This window comes from Arachis hypogaea, chromosome 8 (genome assembly GCF_003086295.3).
Source record: "Arachis hypogaea cultivar Tifrunner chromosome 8, arahy.Tifrunner.gnm2.J5K5, whole genome shotgun sequence".
NCBI lineage: Eukaryota > Viridiplantae > Streptophyta > Magnoliopsida > Fabales > Fabaceae > Arachis > Arachis hypogaea.
In genome coordinates, this window is record NC_092043.1 from 46,751,441 (window position 1) to 46,765,473 (window position 14,033).

Below are 14,033 nucleotides of genomic sequence, written 5' to 3' on the forward strand. Positions count from 1 at the left end.
CTTCTAGTTATTATATTTATTATCACATGCACCACGGTATAAAACTACTCTGCTGTTTATATTTAATTGATCGATTTAGAAAAAGTTGTATCCTATCTTAATTTATGCAATTGTATGTAAAACAAAACTATATCTAATATGGATTAGCAATTTGGATTCCATTGAATTGAAAAGCCTGCCAAAAGGGCCCATGGAGATGCTAATGAAGTAAAACCTACATATAAATAGCATAGAATAGATGGATCGATCTAGCAAGTTGCAACATAAATTCAAATTGAAACTGAGCGGCTAGGGGTGACGATATGCGGATTGCGGAGGAAAAAGCATCGAGACGGCTGGAAATGGTCAGTTGTCCCACGCCAAGAACGCGGCTGTTAACAGACCTTCCGAAAGAGACGATAATAGAAATCTTTCTGAGGCTTCCGGCAAGGACGCTTGTTTCCTTAAGGAGCGTGTGCAGTTCATGGAGAAACCTAATCTCCTCCCCCGACTTCACCTGCAACCACCTTCGTCGTTCATGCTTACTTGATCCAACTTTGAATACGCCACAAATTGCTTATTTCACTGGGGCCTACAGAAATGACGTCAGATGCGGCAGTATCGGACTTCTCTCCGTACACTCAATCTTGGACAATCCTCCCAAATCTAATCAAGGCGATTGCTTCACGGAAAAACGCTACTACGGATTCATTGGTTCTTGCAATGGATTGTTATGTTTGGTTGATGCACATGCCTTCAAATACATGCATGCCATCTTGTGGAACCCCTGTACCGGATTCACATTTGAATCTCCGGAAATCAGCGGCGAAGTCCGCTTTTGTGGCTTTGGTTACGATCATCTCAGTGACAGTTACAAAATTTTTGCATCTATAAGGACGGAAGGGCGGCCATCTCGTTTTGAGTCTAGTACCAGAATTTATACAATTGGGCCAACTTCGTCCTGGAGAAAAATTGATGATATCCCAAGTGACGACCCTTGTTGGGATGTTAATAGGGAAGGGGAATTTTTTGGTAGTAGCAGATTATGCACTCTTAATTGGATTGTTAATGACGTGGTTCTTTATTTTGACTTGGGTAAAGAGATTTACGGTCATTTTCCTCTACCTGAAGGTAAAATAGCTTTAGATCCTCATTTTAAAAGGTTAACTCACTTGTGTGTCTTGAGAAACTGCCTTTCTGTTTGTTATGAGCATAAGAATACATTCAAGTGTATTGTATACAAGTGGATTGTGTGGCAGATGAAAGAATACGGAGATGCTCAATCTTGGATTAAATTGGCAGTGATTCCGGTCGATGAAAATTTCACTTATTCAGATCCTTTTCGTTGTTTACAACCTCTTTACATCTCGGAAAGTGATGTTCTTTTGGCATTGTGTCCATCTTTCGGCATAGTTTTGTGTAACTTAAATGATGAGAGCGTAGATTTTCGTGAAATTGACGGCTCCGGCATGAAGAACAATCCTGTTTTTGATAAATATGTCAAGTATAGGATGGCTTGTATCTACCATGAAAGCTTAGTTTCACCAAATGGTCTTCATAGCAATTCATCCAAAATGCTGCGCCTCATCAAACCCAAACCCAAGCCTGTTGACTCTTAAAGCCTGTTTGCGCCTCCTCTTGGTGAAGCCTTTCTAACACTACCAACTTGGTTATTAATGTTATCGAATTTATTTATCTCACTACTATGTGTATTTTTCAATTGCAATTTACTGCTTTAACATAATTTTGTTTGTTCTTCTTCCTGTTCTTGTCAAATAATTCTTTTTGCACTTTAATTTGTGCACTGATAAGAAATTGTATTCGGTTTAAGACAAAAAAGCTGAATTTAAAAAAAATAAATTAGAAGGAATATTTGTTGTTGATGTAACAATCAGCTTTTTTTAGCTTTCCAATTTCTTCCTCCCCACACCCCATTCTTTTTAAACTCATTATAAGCAATGTATAATATTTTTTTATGATAAGGCTATTTAGAGAAAGGTCTCTTTATAAGAAATGGAATCTTCAAGGTGCAAAAGTATCATGAGGTTTTGAAGCATTATACAGAGGCTATTGATTTGAATCCGATGCCAAGGTGTAACAATACTCATTAAATAGTGGTGAATGCTGATCATGATCTGTTCAAATACTGCATTTCAAGTTGTAGGTGCTTATGTTATTGTTAAATTATGGGTTGCTGTATAAAAATAATAAAAAAAGAAGACAAGATTGCACTTAATTTCATTAAAGTTTGGACTATAAATATATGGAAGTTTAAGGATAAAAAGATGTTTTCATCGTCTGTTTTATAGTTTGATCCAACCTCTCTTTTAACTTATGTTTTCATCCCTGATTTCCTATGTGGAGTGAGGTGGTAATTCAAATTAAATCATAATCATAATCATTATAATCATAAGTTAAATCTTTAAACCCGGTGGTTTGACTGCTAATGTGATATCTCCTCCTTCGTTCATGAGTTTTTTAAACATTTTATTCCCTGGTATTTTTTATTTTTTTTTATTTTATTCTGCCCATGTTTTCAATGCACGTTTTGCTGAAAATTGATGTTTCCAATCTTTCTGCTTTTATTCAACCTATCCAAGCAGATCCAGTTTGTCAATATATGTGTTATTGAGTAGTGTTGCTTTTATTTTATTCCACATATCCCCCAGTACATGTGTTATTGACCATTGTTATTTTCAATTGAGAATGGTTTGTTCAATGTAAATAAATGTAAATAAAATTCACGAATCACTCTCCGTATCTGTTCTTGATTTCTTCTGCCTCTCAAATTCCAAATTGGCTTTTGGGTCTTTCCGGTTCTCTATGGTTGCATGTCGTGGTTAAACAGTTCTTCTTTCTTTGACCTGTTCGATGGTCCCCTTTTTTTGTTCTGTCTCATCTTATTCGCCTTCCTAGGCTGCATTTCTTGGTATGTGCCATGATTTTTGAACTTATTTTGTCGTGTGCTGAGTTTTTGTTTTCATTATTTTGTTTAGTTGTTTTTTTATTTTGTTGATCTATAATTTTTTCTGTATCATATATTTGTATTTTGTGTTTTCAATACCTGGTGATGTATTTGATAATGGTGATTATGTTTTGTTTTTTTTTTCTTTTTACTGGTCTTCATATTCTATCATAGCTATTCGATTTTTTTTCTTATATTTTGGAATTTTTGAAGTGGATTCTATGAGTCTTGTCACGCAAAATTTTAAAAGATTAAATTTAAGGATGTCTGTATGATTTTTTGGAATGTTTGAAAATGTTTTAGACGGTTTCATAATGTTTTAAAATATCTTAAAAGGTTCTAAAATACTCTAGAAGATTCTAAAAAATTCTGAAAGGTCGTAGAGTATTCTAAAAGAGTGTGGATGTATAAAAATATGAAGAATAATATGGAATAATCTTTAAGTATTTAGAGAAATGTAGTAGGATGTATATTTGTAGTGAAGGTTCTAGATAATCAATCTAGACCATTGATTAGATTTAATTTTAACAATCCATTGAGGAGGTGGATAGTTATAAATATGGGTGAGAGTTAAAGTTTGAGTGAGTGAATCATTTGTAACAAACACTTGAGTAATAAAGTGTTCTTTCCACCAAAGTTTTCTTTCTCATGTTCTTAGTTTTCTTGCTAAATGTTGAGGGTTAAGCTGACTTGGTTTTAACTCAAGAGGTTGAGTAAATCTGAGTGCCGATACGATAGCGTTGGAGTATATCCAATTCCGTGACAATTTGGCATCATAGCAAGATTTAAGAGGCATCATAGCAAGATTTAAGAGGGAGCACAAGTAGTTTGTGGGTATGGCTTCTAGTGTAGCCATAGAGCATGTTGAGTCTCAAAAGGGAAGGGATACTATTCCTTCTCAATGGGGAAACAAGAAGGTACACTCTTCAAATGAGTCTAGAGGTAAGAACTCTAATTTCTTAGAAGAGAAAGTTTCGATATTGGAGAATGTTCTATCCTCTATGGATGAGCGCTTCCAAAGGATAGAATACGATATAGAGACTCTCGAGATTCACGTATTGGAAGAACTAGATGTTTTCAAAGAAAGCATGCTCCAAATTGAAAAGAAACTTGAGAATTCCTTGAAACTATTTGAGAAAGTTTGAGTTTGGTTCGATGAGGCAAAATCTCGACCAACCATTGTAAGGGAGATGACAAAGATTGATCTCCCAAAGACAAAGGAGTTCAAGGGCGTGAGGGATGCTTGAGAGGTGGAGAACTTCCAATGACAAATGGAGAGGTACTTTGTAGGTCAAGGGGTGGTCGAAGAAGCAATAAAGGTACGCCCCACTGCAGCTCTCTACCTTTCTGATAATGCTACTTTGTGGTGAAGAAAAGATGTGAAAATATGAAGGATGGTACTTGAAACATAGGCACATGGAAAGATTTCAAACGGGAGTTGAAAAGACAATTATTTCCTAAAAATGTGGTCTGTGAAGTAAGGAAGAAATTGAGGGAATTGAAGCACAATAGTACGATTAGCGACTACGTAAAAGAGTTCATTACTCTTATTATTCAAATCCCCAACTTAATATGAGAGGAAACATTGTTCTTTTTCATTGATGGACTCTAACCTTTGGGCAAAGCAAAAACTACAAAGAAGAAATGTTAATAATGTCGATGAATCCGTTTTGGTGGTTGAATCGCTCACCGAGTGTCATCGAGGATACTCTAAACCCAAGTCTTCTTCCAAGTCTAATTCTACTAAAGGTGGAGGAGGCAAGGAGAAGAGTTTCTCAACCAAGAAAAAAGAAAAGTACTCTTCAAAAAAAGAGTAAGGAAAAAAGAAGAAAGCTTAGCTTTCGTGTCCAAATGAGGATGCTTCATGTACAAGAGACTACACCAAATGAAGTACTATCCCAAACTAGAGATTTTGGCATCTATCGCCAAAAAACGAGAGATTCAATCACAAGTGACTGAATTTGTTGGATCTGTCCAACTCATAAATGTTGTGAAGGGTAAAGAGGTAAAGTCCTGTAGAAAAGAAATGCTTGATGCATGTCAAAACCTTTATCAATAAAAAATTTATTATGGCTATACTCGACACTGGTGTTACACACAATTTTATTACGCTTGATGAAGTAAAGAGGCTTGAGTTGAAGATCACTGAAAGGAATGACTGATTCAAACTCGTGAATACCAAAGGTGAACTTCTTAAGGGAGTAGCAAAAAGGATTGAGATGACTCTTGGTTCTTGAAAGGGTTTTGTGAATTTCTCAGTAGGACTCATAGATGATTTCAAGATAGTTGTCGGGTTCGCTTTGTAAAGGTAGACAAATATAATACTTAGGGCATACTACGAGACATGCTTGTTGTCCATGTATTTTTGTGTACTCTTATATACTGTTTGTAGATCTATATACTATTTGAAAATGATGATAATAGATTAAAAATGCAAAATTCAAAAAATTTAAAAGGAAGTTCCTGGGAGTTAGGCGACCTCTACAAAATTTATAGAGTTCGTCGGAATTAGACAAACTTGTCAATTTTTATAGAGTTCGTATTTTAAAAAAAATATCGTATTTTAAAAACTAAAGTCCAAAAATTATGTTTAAAAAAATAAAAATTTATTTTATTTTGTTATTGAAAAATTTTCTCATTCAGAAACTACCAGAAATGGAATTGTGATTGATTACTATGTCAATACCAGATATAACATGAGAAATTAAAAATGACATACTGATTTTGTTGTTTATTTTCAATTTCTCTTCTCTTAATATGCTTTATATAGCGTCTTGTGTTTAGCTCTTTGATTAAAAAAAAAAAAAAACAAGTAATGTAATTTGTTCTTATTTTTAATAGCAAGCAGGTAAAAAGCACCAATTTTTTTCATTTATCTTTTGTGTTTCTGCCGACGGTCGCAAGTATTTTAATGAATAAACAAAATTAAAATTATACTTATAAAAAATAAATTTTAAATAATAAAATATTCTAATTTTTTAATTTTTGTTAAGTTTTTAAAAATTTAATTAAAATTAGTCTTTAAAAATAATTATTTATCAAATTTGTTACCGAATAATTTTTTAATTAAATTAATTCATAAAAAATTTAAAATTATTTGTGTTTGTCCTTTCATCAATTAACAAATTCTGTCAATATTTTGTCAAGAAAAATGTTAAGTGACAAATTATCACACATTAAAACGACACCGTTTTAATCATTTGGAGGCCTTGACTCAAACTACGTCGTTTAGCATTTACCGGAAGCATCTCTTCATCTCCTGTCATCTACTCTCTGTTCTTCTTTCCCTCAAAACACAAAAACCTCCTACTCTTTGATCCATAACCTATCATCTTCAGAACGAAGAAGATGAAGCACTCCATGTTTGTTCCAATTTCTTCCGCGCTAACCATCTGCTACCCTCTTCTCTAATTCACCAACCAACTACCATCATTTTCTATCCACCAGCAACCTCCAAACTCTGCTGCCGGCACCGCAAAGGACACCGCCTCCTTCAGAAACTTAGGTATGCGTTCTCGTTCTTCATGTTTTATAGTGTCTTGTATATTATATCCAAATATAATATCCAAAAAATAATTTTTAATGTCTCTGTTATATTGTCTCTGTCTTAATGTCATGATCTGACCTTTCCACAAAAACAAAAGTAGCCTGTTAGTCGTCATTTCTTTTCTGGAACGTAGATTTGGGTCTCTTATTTTATTTTATCGAAATATTCGTTATTTTTTTTTCTCTTCTTCTGTAAATTAAGTTTATTTATTTATAAACTATGGTATTTTGTATGGTGTGTTGTGTCGTTTTCTGGAATGTTAAAACTCTGGCATTAGAATTTCCCTAATGGAATGGGCATTATTGGTTTGTTTCTTCTTCTACTTTTCTTTGCTTCTTTCGATATCTTGATTTCCGATTAATTGATTATTGATGACTTATCTGTTAAGAATTTGGTTTAGTTGAATTTTTAAATTTCTTTGTTCATCTCTCTTTTTTATTAGATTAGTTACGGTTTTGCCTCTTTATGAGATGAAAATACAGTTTGTGATTAAGCTTGATTCAATTAGGCAGGAGCTCTTTAGTATTTGTGATTTGTTCTGTCCAAATAGAGCCTTTATTTGCTTGTGTATGATTAAACCTTGCTGCTTTGTGACAGAATGAAGTAATTGACATTCTGGAGCCTTAATTTGCTTCTGATTTGCTTGTCATTTGAATTCAATTAAAGACAAATGGAAGGATAAATGCCTTAGTTTGCTTCTGTTTTGCTTGCCATTTAGGTTCACTAGACCATCTTCTGATTTATCTTTTGTTCATGTAAATTGACTCCTTTATGGCTATGCTATTTATGACTGCTTGTTAAACCAACCATATTCCTGTCTTCTATTATTGTCTATATTAATTTTATTAATTGCAATATATATTAGAACGCGGTGAATATTATTATTCATTATTGAAAAAGTTGAGAAGAAGAAACATAATCTCTGGATTCACTCTGGTCCCATTTTGGATTACAAAATAATGGTTTACAATCAAATGATGTTGAGGAAGAAAATGAGACAATGAGTTAAGGAAAAAAAAGGAAGAAAGAAAGGTTGAGATATACTTGATGAGATAAAGGGCATCCAAAAACAAATTGTGCTGACTAAAAGATATATATATATATCATGTTGCTAAATAATAAAAAGGTAATAGATAGGGATGATGGTGATGTCTAGTTATGAGCATTAGATCTTGAAATATATCTTTTAGTCATGAGTTGAATTTTCTGATCCTGTAAGTACTCCAAGTTGATTCTAGCATATGCTACTTGATCCGTCTCTTTACTCCCCTCAATTAGGTTTCCCTTTCAAATAAATGATTGAAATAGTTGAATCATTTTTAATTACTTTTTTGTTTTATTTATTTCGTTCCCGATTTGATATCTGGAATTTTTTGTTGAATTTATTGCAAATAGAGATTGAAAGTTGGATCTTCGTTTGCCTTAGGTTGGGATTAGTTATGTTTGCGAACTATTGAAAGTAAGCAATATTCACCACAAGTACTAACTTTTTCTCTTATTCTGGTATATATATATGTTTAGGTTGCCATTGCAATTGATCAAATGGATATTAATGGGCATGGTGATGCTGTGGAGAACGTGGGAAATGCTACAGAAATACAAATATAGTGCTAAGAATTTTGCACTCTAAAAAAACTATAGGTAAGAGAAAAAAAAATCTTTTTGTTTGTGCTAGAAATCTACCTTATTAGTGAACTCCTATTCTGTCTATGCTTGAGGAAAACGGAAATGGTATTTTAAATTGCATAATCGAATCTTGTTGATTTATTGATGTTAACCAATTAGGAAAACCAAGTTTCTGTTCACTTGGAATGTGCATAACATAATGATTTGTCATTTGTTATGCTCTTGTCACTAAAATAGATTGCTCTGCTGTGCTTAGTACATGTTGGGAATGTGAGTGACAATGGAGTGTTTGTAGGAGATATTGGTGATGATGAATAGGTGGTAATAAAAATGCAAACAATGAGTTATAAGATTCATTACTTGATATGGTCTAGCAATGATTCAACAAAACTGTCTGGATTTCTCTCACACTCTTCTAACAAAGATTACACAATGTGTGCTCTTAAATGTTGTTTTTCTCCCTTCTCAGCTTAAAGGACTCCCTTTTATAGAAAAAAAATTTGGGTATTTGAATGTAGGTAGGTTAGGATATTTCAACATTTGGGGTGCCATTTCAAGCATTAGCCTTCATAATGCAGCTGGAACATAGCACATGTGAAGGGCAAAGAAAGTGTAGCTGGCCAAACTCGAGTAGTTGGTAAAAACCTAGCACGTGTTTGGGAATTTGGTTAAAATTTGAGGGTTATTGTGATAATTTAGGAAACCCTAAATGCAACAACTCACCTTCCTCAGCCTCCTTTCTTCAGAAAACAGCTTCTTCCCCTCTAATGGTCCCAAAACTCTCTTCTATCTCTTCCTCTCTGCTCTGGGCTGCACTGCTGCCGGAATAACCACCGGAAGCGTGCCAGGCACCACTGTCCAGCTCCACTTCCTCCTTCTCCGTCGTCCCTCCCTGCCGTTCTGTCGAACCGAAGCCGCTGCTCGCCTCTGGTTCATTTCTATTTGTCTGTTCCTGCTTCGTATTCCCTTTTTCTTTCCCCTGTTTCAATGTTTCAGTGCTATAAATCTCTCTTCTTCCATCCTCCTTTACCTCTCTTTTTCTATCTTTTATTTCAATTTACATAGATTCATTATGTCTACTTCAAGACAACCAACAGCCCCCGACTCTAATTCTCTCTAAGTCCTATGTTTATGTTTTTTGGTGTGTTATGACTAGATGTTATGTTTATATGTTGAATTTGCTGAATTAATTGCATGCCTTATGAGTAGGAAATTGTTTAAATTGATTAGATATTATAATTTATTACGTATGCAATTTTTCTGCATGTTTTTTTTTTTTTGCCCATACATGTAACTTTTTAGGTAACCCGCCATTTCCGTCATTTCCCATAATGCCATCTGTCATAATTCTATAGCGGATTTTTGGCCGTCGGCCATGAGCATCCATCTGCAATAAAAAGTTATAAATCTGAGCAATGTATAGGCACGTAATTATTTGTGATAATAAATTTTTAAATAAATGAGTTGGAAAAGATGATGGGTTACCTGAGGTTGCTTGGGTCTGCACCTTAGAAATTGCATGGTATGGTACAAGTACAATGACACTTTTATCAAGTATTTCTTATTAGGTTTTGAAATTTATTTTCATTTTAACTAACCTGATAACAATAACCTTTTTTTTTTTTCAAAATTTTCCAAATTTGAAAAAAAAATTGAAAAGCTCCTTTAGAGCAAGCCAACCCCTCAAAAATCAGAGGGCAGGGTAGAATTTCCATGCTGTTATTTTAGGTCGGGCAGGCCTGCCCGCTGTTTAGTGGCGGGCTATGGTGGGCCAAGGGGGCATGTCCGGTTGCTACACCTACCAACAAGACCAGAAATTTTGCATGTATTAAGTTAATCACAAAAAGCTAGCTTGTAACGAGAGGATTATTTTGACACAAAAATTCTATCTAAGCGATATATCTAAACTATTTAGATCTCTAACAACTCCAGGAACATATGAGAATGTCTAGGCATTGGAATGACTCCAGCATCTTTACATTCATCCCAATGCTTTTTCTTCATTTTGACTTGAAAACTCTGATCTTTTTCAGAAACAGGGGAAAATACACACCTAATTGAGATAATTAGCAAATCACTCCGAGGCTGCTTCCAAACCGCCATCCGATGGCACCCAAAGAGCCACTGGTGATCTCTAACAAGGACGAGATGAGGAAATGGTCAAGGGCCATGAGATGCCAGGGCAAGGTCATCGGACTTGTGCCTACCATGGGCTACCTTCATGAGGGCCACCTTACTCTTGTCAGAGAAGCTCACAAGCATGCCAATGTTATAGCTGTATCAATCTATGTAAACCCAGGGCAATTTTCACCAAATGAAGACCTTTCCACATACCCTTCTGACTTTGATGGTGATATCCGAAAGCTTATGTCTGTTCCTGGTGGTGTTGATGTTGTCTTCCATCCCCACAATTTGTATGACTATGGAAATGATAAGAGGAATAGTAATGTTGCAATTGAGAGTGACAAAACGGTGTCTTGTGTTGATCAAGGTGGATTTGGGCATGAAACTTGGGTTAGGGTTGAAAATCTTCAAAAGGGTCTTTGTGGAAATAGCAGACCTATTTTTTTTAGAGGTGTTGCTACCATTGTGACCAAGTTATTTAATATAGTGGAGCCTGATGTAGCTGTCTTTGGAAAAAAAGATTATCAGCAGTGGCGAATTATTCAAAGAATGGTAATAATATGTTGAAAGTTCCGTTAATTTTAATTTTTTCCTGATTTTACACACACACACCTACAGATTTTAATTATATTATTAGACTCTGTTAGACATATTTTAAGTGATTAACAATAGTGTTGATATCTGTTCCTGCTACAAAGTAGATGGACTGCAATGATGACTGCTTATTAGATACCCAACTATTGAGAATTTAATTGTGTTTTATTTTATTTAGTTGCCTGGTATACATGTAGCTGGTCTCATCTCTAAGATAAGTTTTATTGTTGTTCTTTACCCAATACATGGGTTGACAGTGGTTTTCATGTTTTGCATGCATTGGGAATTATCTGATTTGAATGAGTAATCATATCACTTTGTTATTTTGTTTAGACAGACAAACTTTGTTAGTAAGCAGGGATCTAAAATCATTTTTCATGAGAGTGATGCCAATGCTTGAAGAAAGTTTTTCCTTGTCTCAGCTGATAATTTCTACTAAGTGAATTATAGCATTTTGATTTGGGTGGTTAAACAGTATTGAAGAAAATATTGTCTGCTAGATTGGTTTGATGCTGTACTCGTTGCTATAATTGGATGTTGATTCATACTTCTTACACACTGACTGATTAATTTCTTGTAGGTTCGAGATCTTGATTTTTCCATTAAAATTGTTGGTTCTGAAATAACCCGTGAGGATGATGGCTTGGCAATGAGTTCGCGTAATGTGCGCCTTTCAATGAAAGACAGGCAAAATGTATGATTTTATTTTATTCAGATATGTCATCCTTGAGATTTCTAACTTCACTACACCTTATAAAATTGTTAATATTGTTCTCCTAATACCTATAACTAACACCCCCCCCCCCCCCCCCTTTTTCTCTTCAATCCGTTGCAGGCACTATCTATAAATAAATCTTTGTTAAAAGCTAAATCAGCAGCAGCAGATGGTCAGGTGCATTCTGAGAAGTTGAGAAACTTAGTGATCCAATGTATTACTGAGGCTGGTGGACAGATTGATTATGTTGAGGTGAGTTCTTGTGTTCAATTAATTTGGATTATTTAATGAGATAATCACATAAACTTTGTTGAATGCGCAGGCAGTCTATAGTTTAATTACATATTCATCTTCAAAAACATTCAGTCTCAGTCAATATATTATTAGATATTTATAAGTGATGTGCAATATGATTATTGCTAAAGATATCCTAATTGTATAATTGGTCAGGGAAATTTGATTTGCTTTCATTGCTGTTGTCCTTATTCTTTCTATGGATGGTCCTGAGAGTTCATTGGATGATTTAACATGATTATGGTTATAATTATTATTATAAATAACAATGTTGGACAAATTTTTAATATAAAAAAGTTTTTGAGAGAACAGAAGTCTTTGCACTATACATAGATAGAGGGAGTAACGTAAATTGAAAGAATATCCATGCAACTCAAAATGTTGTTTTTCTTTTTTATGCACCAATTTCAGTTAGCAGCAAGATCCATCATCAACACAATTTTCTAGAGTCATGCCGTTGGTGTAATCACATTTCAACTTTTGGGATTTTGCCTTTCTGTCTTAAAAGAATCTATTATTTTCTGTATCTTCAGAAAATAGGGACAATGGACACTATTGCAAAAGTCTCTTGTTTTCTTTCGCCGTCCCTCACTACTACCAAATACCAAATAGGATACAAAATTAGTTTTTGTTTTTTTGGGGTCTTCGCAATCTCTGTCTCTGTCCATGCATGATCCAAACACTAGGGTAATGCCTAAGTTTCTTTGGGGATAGTGTATACTGTGGCTTCCAAAGAATCAATTAAGAACATTGAAAAGACACTTTTGTCTCAAGAAATAGAGAGAATAGTGAAAAGACATTGACAATGCATGCTAACTAGATAGATGCATTTTTTCTGCAGATTGTTGATCAAGAGAATTTGGAGAAAGTGGAGTTTATCAATGGCCCTGTTGTCTTGTGTGTTGCAGCATGGTTTGGGAAAGTGAGACTTATAGACAACATGGAAATTAACTTAAAAATGGATGTGAGGAAATGATATAGTTAAGCTACCATGTCTCATCTTATCTCTCATGCACAATGCAATGATACACCACCTTTTTTCCCCTCTTTCTTGGTATGAATTACTCTTCATTACTGGTAGGTTTATTTTGTTAGTTGGCTGATAATAATAGAACACACCGATGGTTATTCTCCGTGACAATAGTGTAATAAAGTCATAAACTATAGAAAGAAAAAAAATGAAAAAGTATCATTTGCAAAAGAGAATTTGTAAATGACAATTGTCGGGAATGTTATACAAGTGTTTGACTTTTTGTTTTCTTTCTTTAATGGGTAAGCTTTGTTTATGCAAAATTTTCTAGCACCTCATATCACATGGCTACTAGGATCAACATACTTTTCTACGTTCGATGCACACCTATCAGGGCTGTTAAAATGGGTCGATCCGCTTAATTTTATTTTTTGTCGGATGGATTGGACAACTTTTGATTTAGATATTATAATACACGGATCTACTTTGTCCGGCAAGACTTCATTTGCATTTTGGGCCAGTTTGAAATCACTAAACCTAAACGGGCTGCCTTATTTATTTATTTATTTAAAGTAAAAAAAAATGCATTTATTTGAAAAAGCAAAGAAAAAGGTGTAACAAAGTGAGGACAATGGTTATATATAAATTTTGATTGTATCATTTGATTATTATTTTTAGAATATCAAAAATCACGCATGTTATATTTTGAGATAAGTCTCTCCCGAAATTTCAAATATTTCAAAGATAATGAATAGACACCAAAAAAAGATAATGAATTTAGTGACCCTCTAGTATTGCTCAATACTATAATTTAATAATTTTGTTCAGGTCCTTTCTCGATGCATTAGTTCTATATATCATTTCTTTTTTTCAAATTTTTTTTCTATAAGTTCAATTTTTTTTTTTTAAGACAGTATCCGAAATTCAATAGATGAATAACTAATTCGTTGTATATTTAAATTTTATTTAAAGATTTGTCTTTAGTCAATAATTTATTATATATATAATTGTTTTTAGTTGTTCTTGTTGGATTTTATTTATTAAGTTATTCAATAATGTAGAATAATATATCATCTTATTCCTATGGTCGCATCACAGCAACAACGCGTAATAACTTTATCAAGTCACTGTTCCACAACTTTTTCGAGTTTCAACCCTAGAGAACGAACTAGAACACCGACTTAATTAATTTAATTTAGTTTAAGCATCAACCGCAACG

The 14,033-nt window shown here is 34.0% G+C and overlaps 2 protein-coding genes across 3 annotated transcripts; both read left to right on the forward strand.

The window, feature by feature from the left end:
* The first annotated feature begins 302 nt into the window (after positions 1 to 302).
* On the forward strand, positions 303 to 1,598 carry LOC112705437 (F-box/kelch-repeat protein At3g23880). Its single transcript, XM_025756268.1, has one exon. The coding sequence runs from the start codon at positions 303 to 305 to the stop codon at positions 1,596 to 1,598; it is 1,296 nt and encodes a 431-aa protein (XP_025612053.1).
* A 4,546-nt stretch (positions 1,599 to 6,144) lies between these two features.
* Positions 6,145 to 13,113, forward strand: LOC112707870 (pantoate--beta-alanine ligase). 2 transcript variants are annotated; one of them, XM_025759877.3, is made up of 6 exons: positions 6,145 to 6,449; positions 8,013 to 8,132; positions 10,151 to 10,793; positions 11,416 to 11,529; positions 11,671 to 11,802; positions 12,686 to 13,113. In XM_025759877.3, exons 3-6 carry the CDS (start codon positions 10,224 to 10,226, stop codon positions 12,818 to 12,820), a joined length of 951 nt encoding a protein of 316 aa, XP_025615662.1. In that variant the 5' UTR covers positions 6,145 to 6,449; positions 8,013 to 8,132; positions 10,151 to 10,223; the 3' UTR covers positions 12,821 to 13,113. The 2 variants fall into 2 exon arrangements, with proteins under 2 accessions (XP_025615662.1, XP_072057626.1); XM_072201525.1 differs by lacking the exon at positions 6,145 to 6,449 and adding an exon at positions 6,627 to 6,796.
* The last annotated feature ends 920 nt before the right edge of the window (positions 13,114 to 14,033 follow it).

Excerpts from the sequence above, each read along its gene's own strand:
- LOC112705437 (XM_025756268.1), top strand. The coding sequence starts at position 303 with ATGCGGATTGCGGAGGAAAAAGCATCGAGACGGCTGGAAATGGTCAGT.
- LOC112707870 (XM_025759877.3), top strand. The coding sequence starts at position 10,224 with ATGGCACCCAAAGAGCCACTGGTGATCTCTAACAAGGACGAGATGAGG. Across the intron at positions 10,794-11,415 it reads GGCGAATTATTCAAAGAATG|GTTCGAGATCTTGATTTTTC; the intron begins GTAATAATATGT and ends AATTTCTTGTAG. Across the intron at positions 11,803-12,685 it reads GACAGATTGATTATGTTGAG|ATTGTTGATCAAGAGAATTT; the intron begins GTGAGTTCTTGT and ends TTTTTTCTGCAG.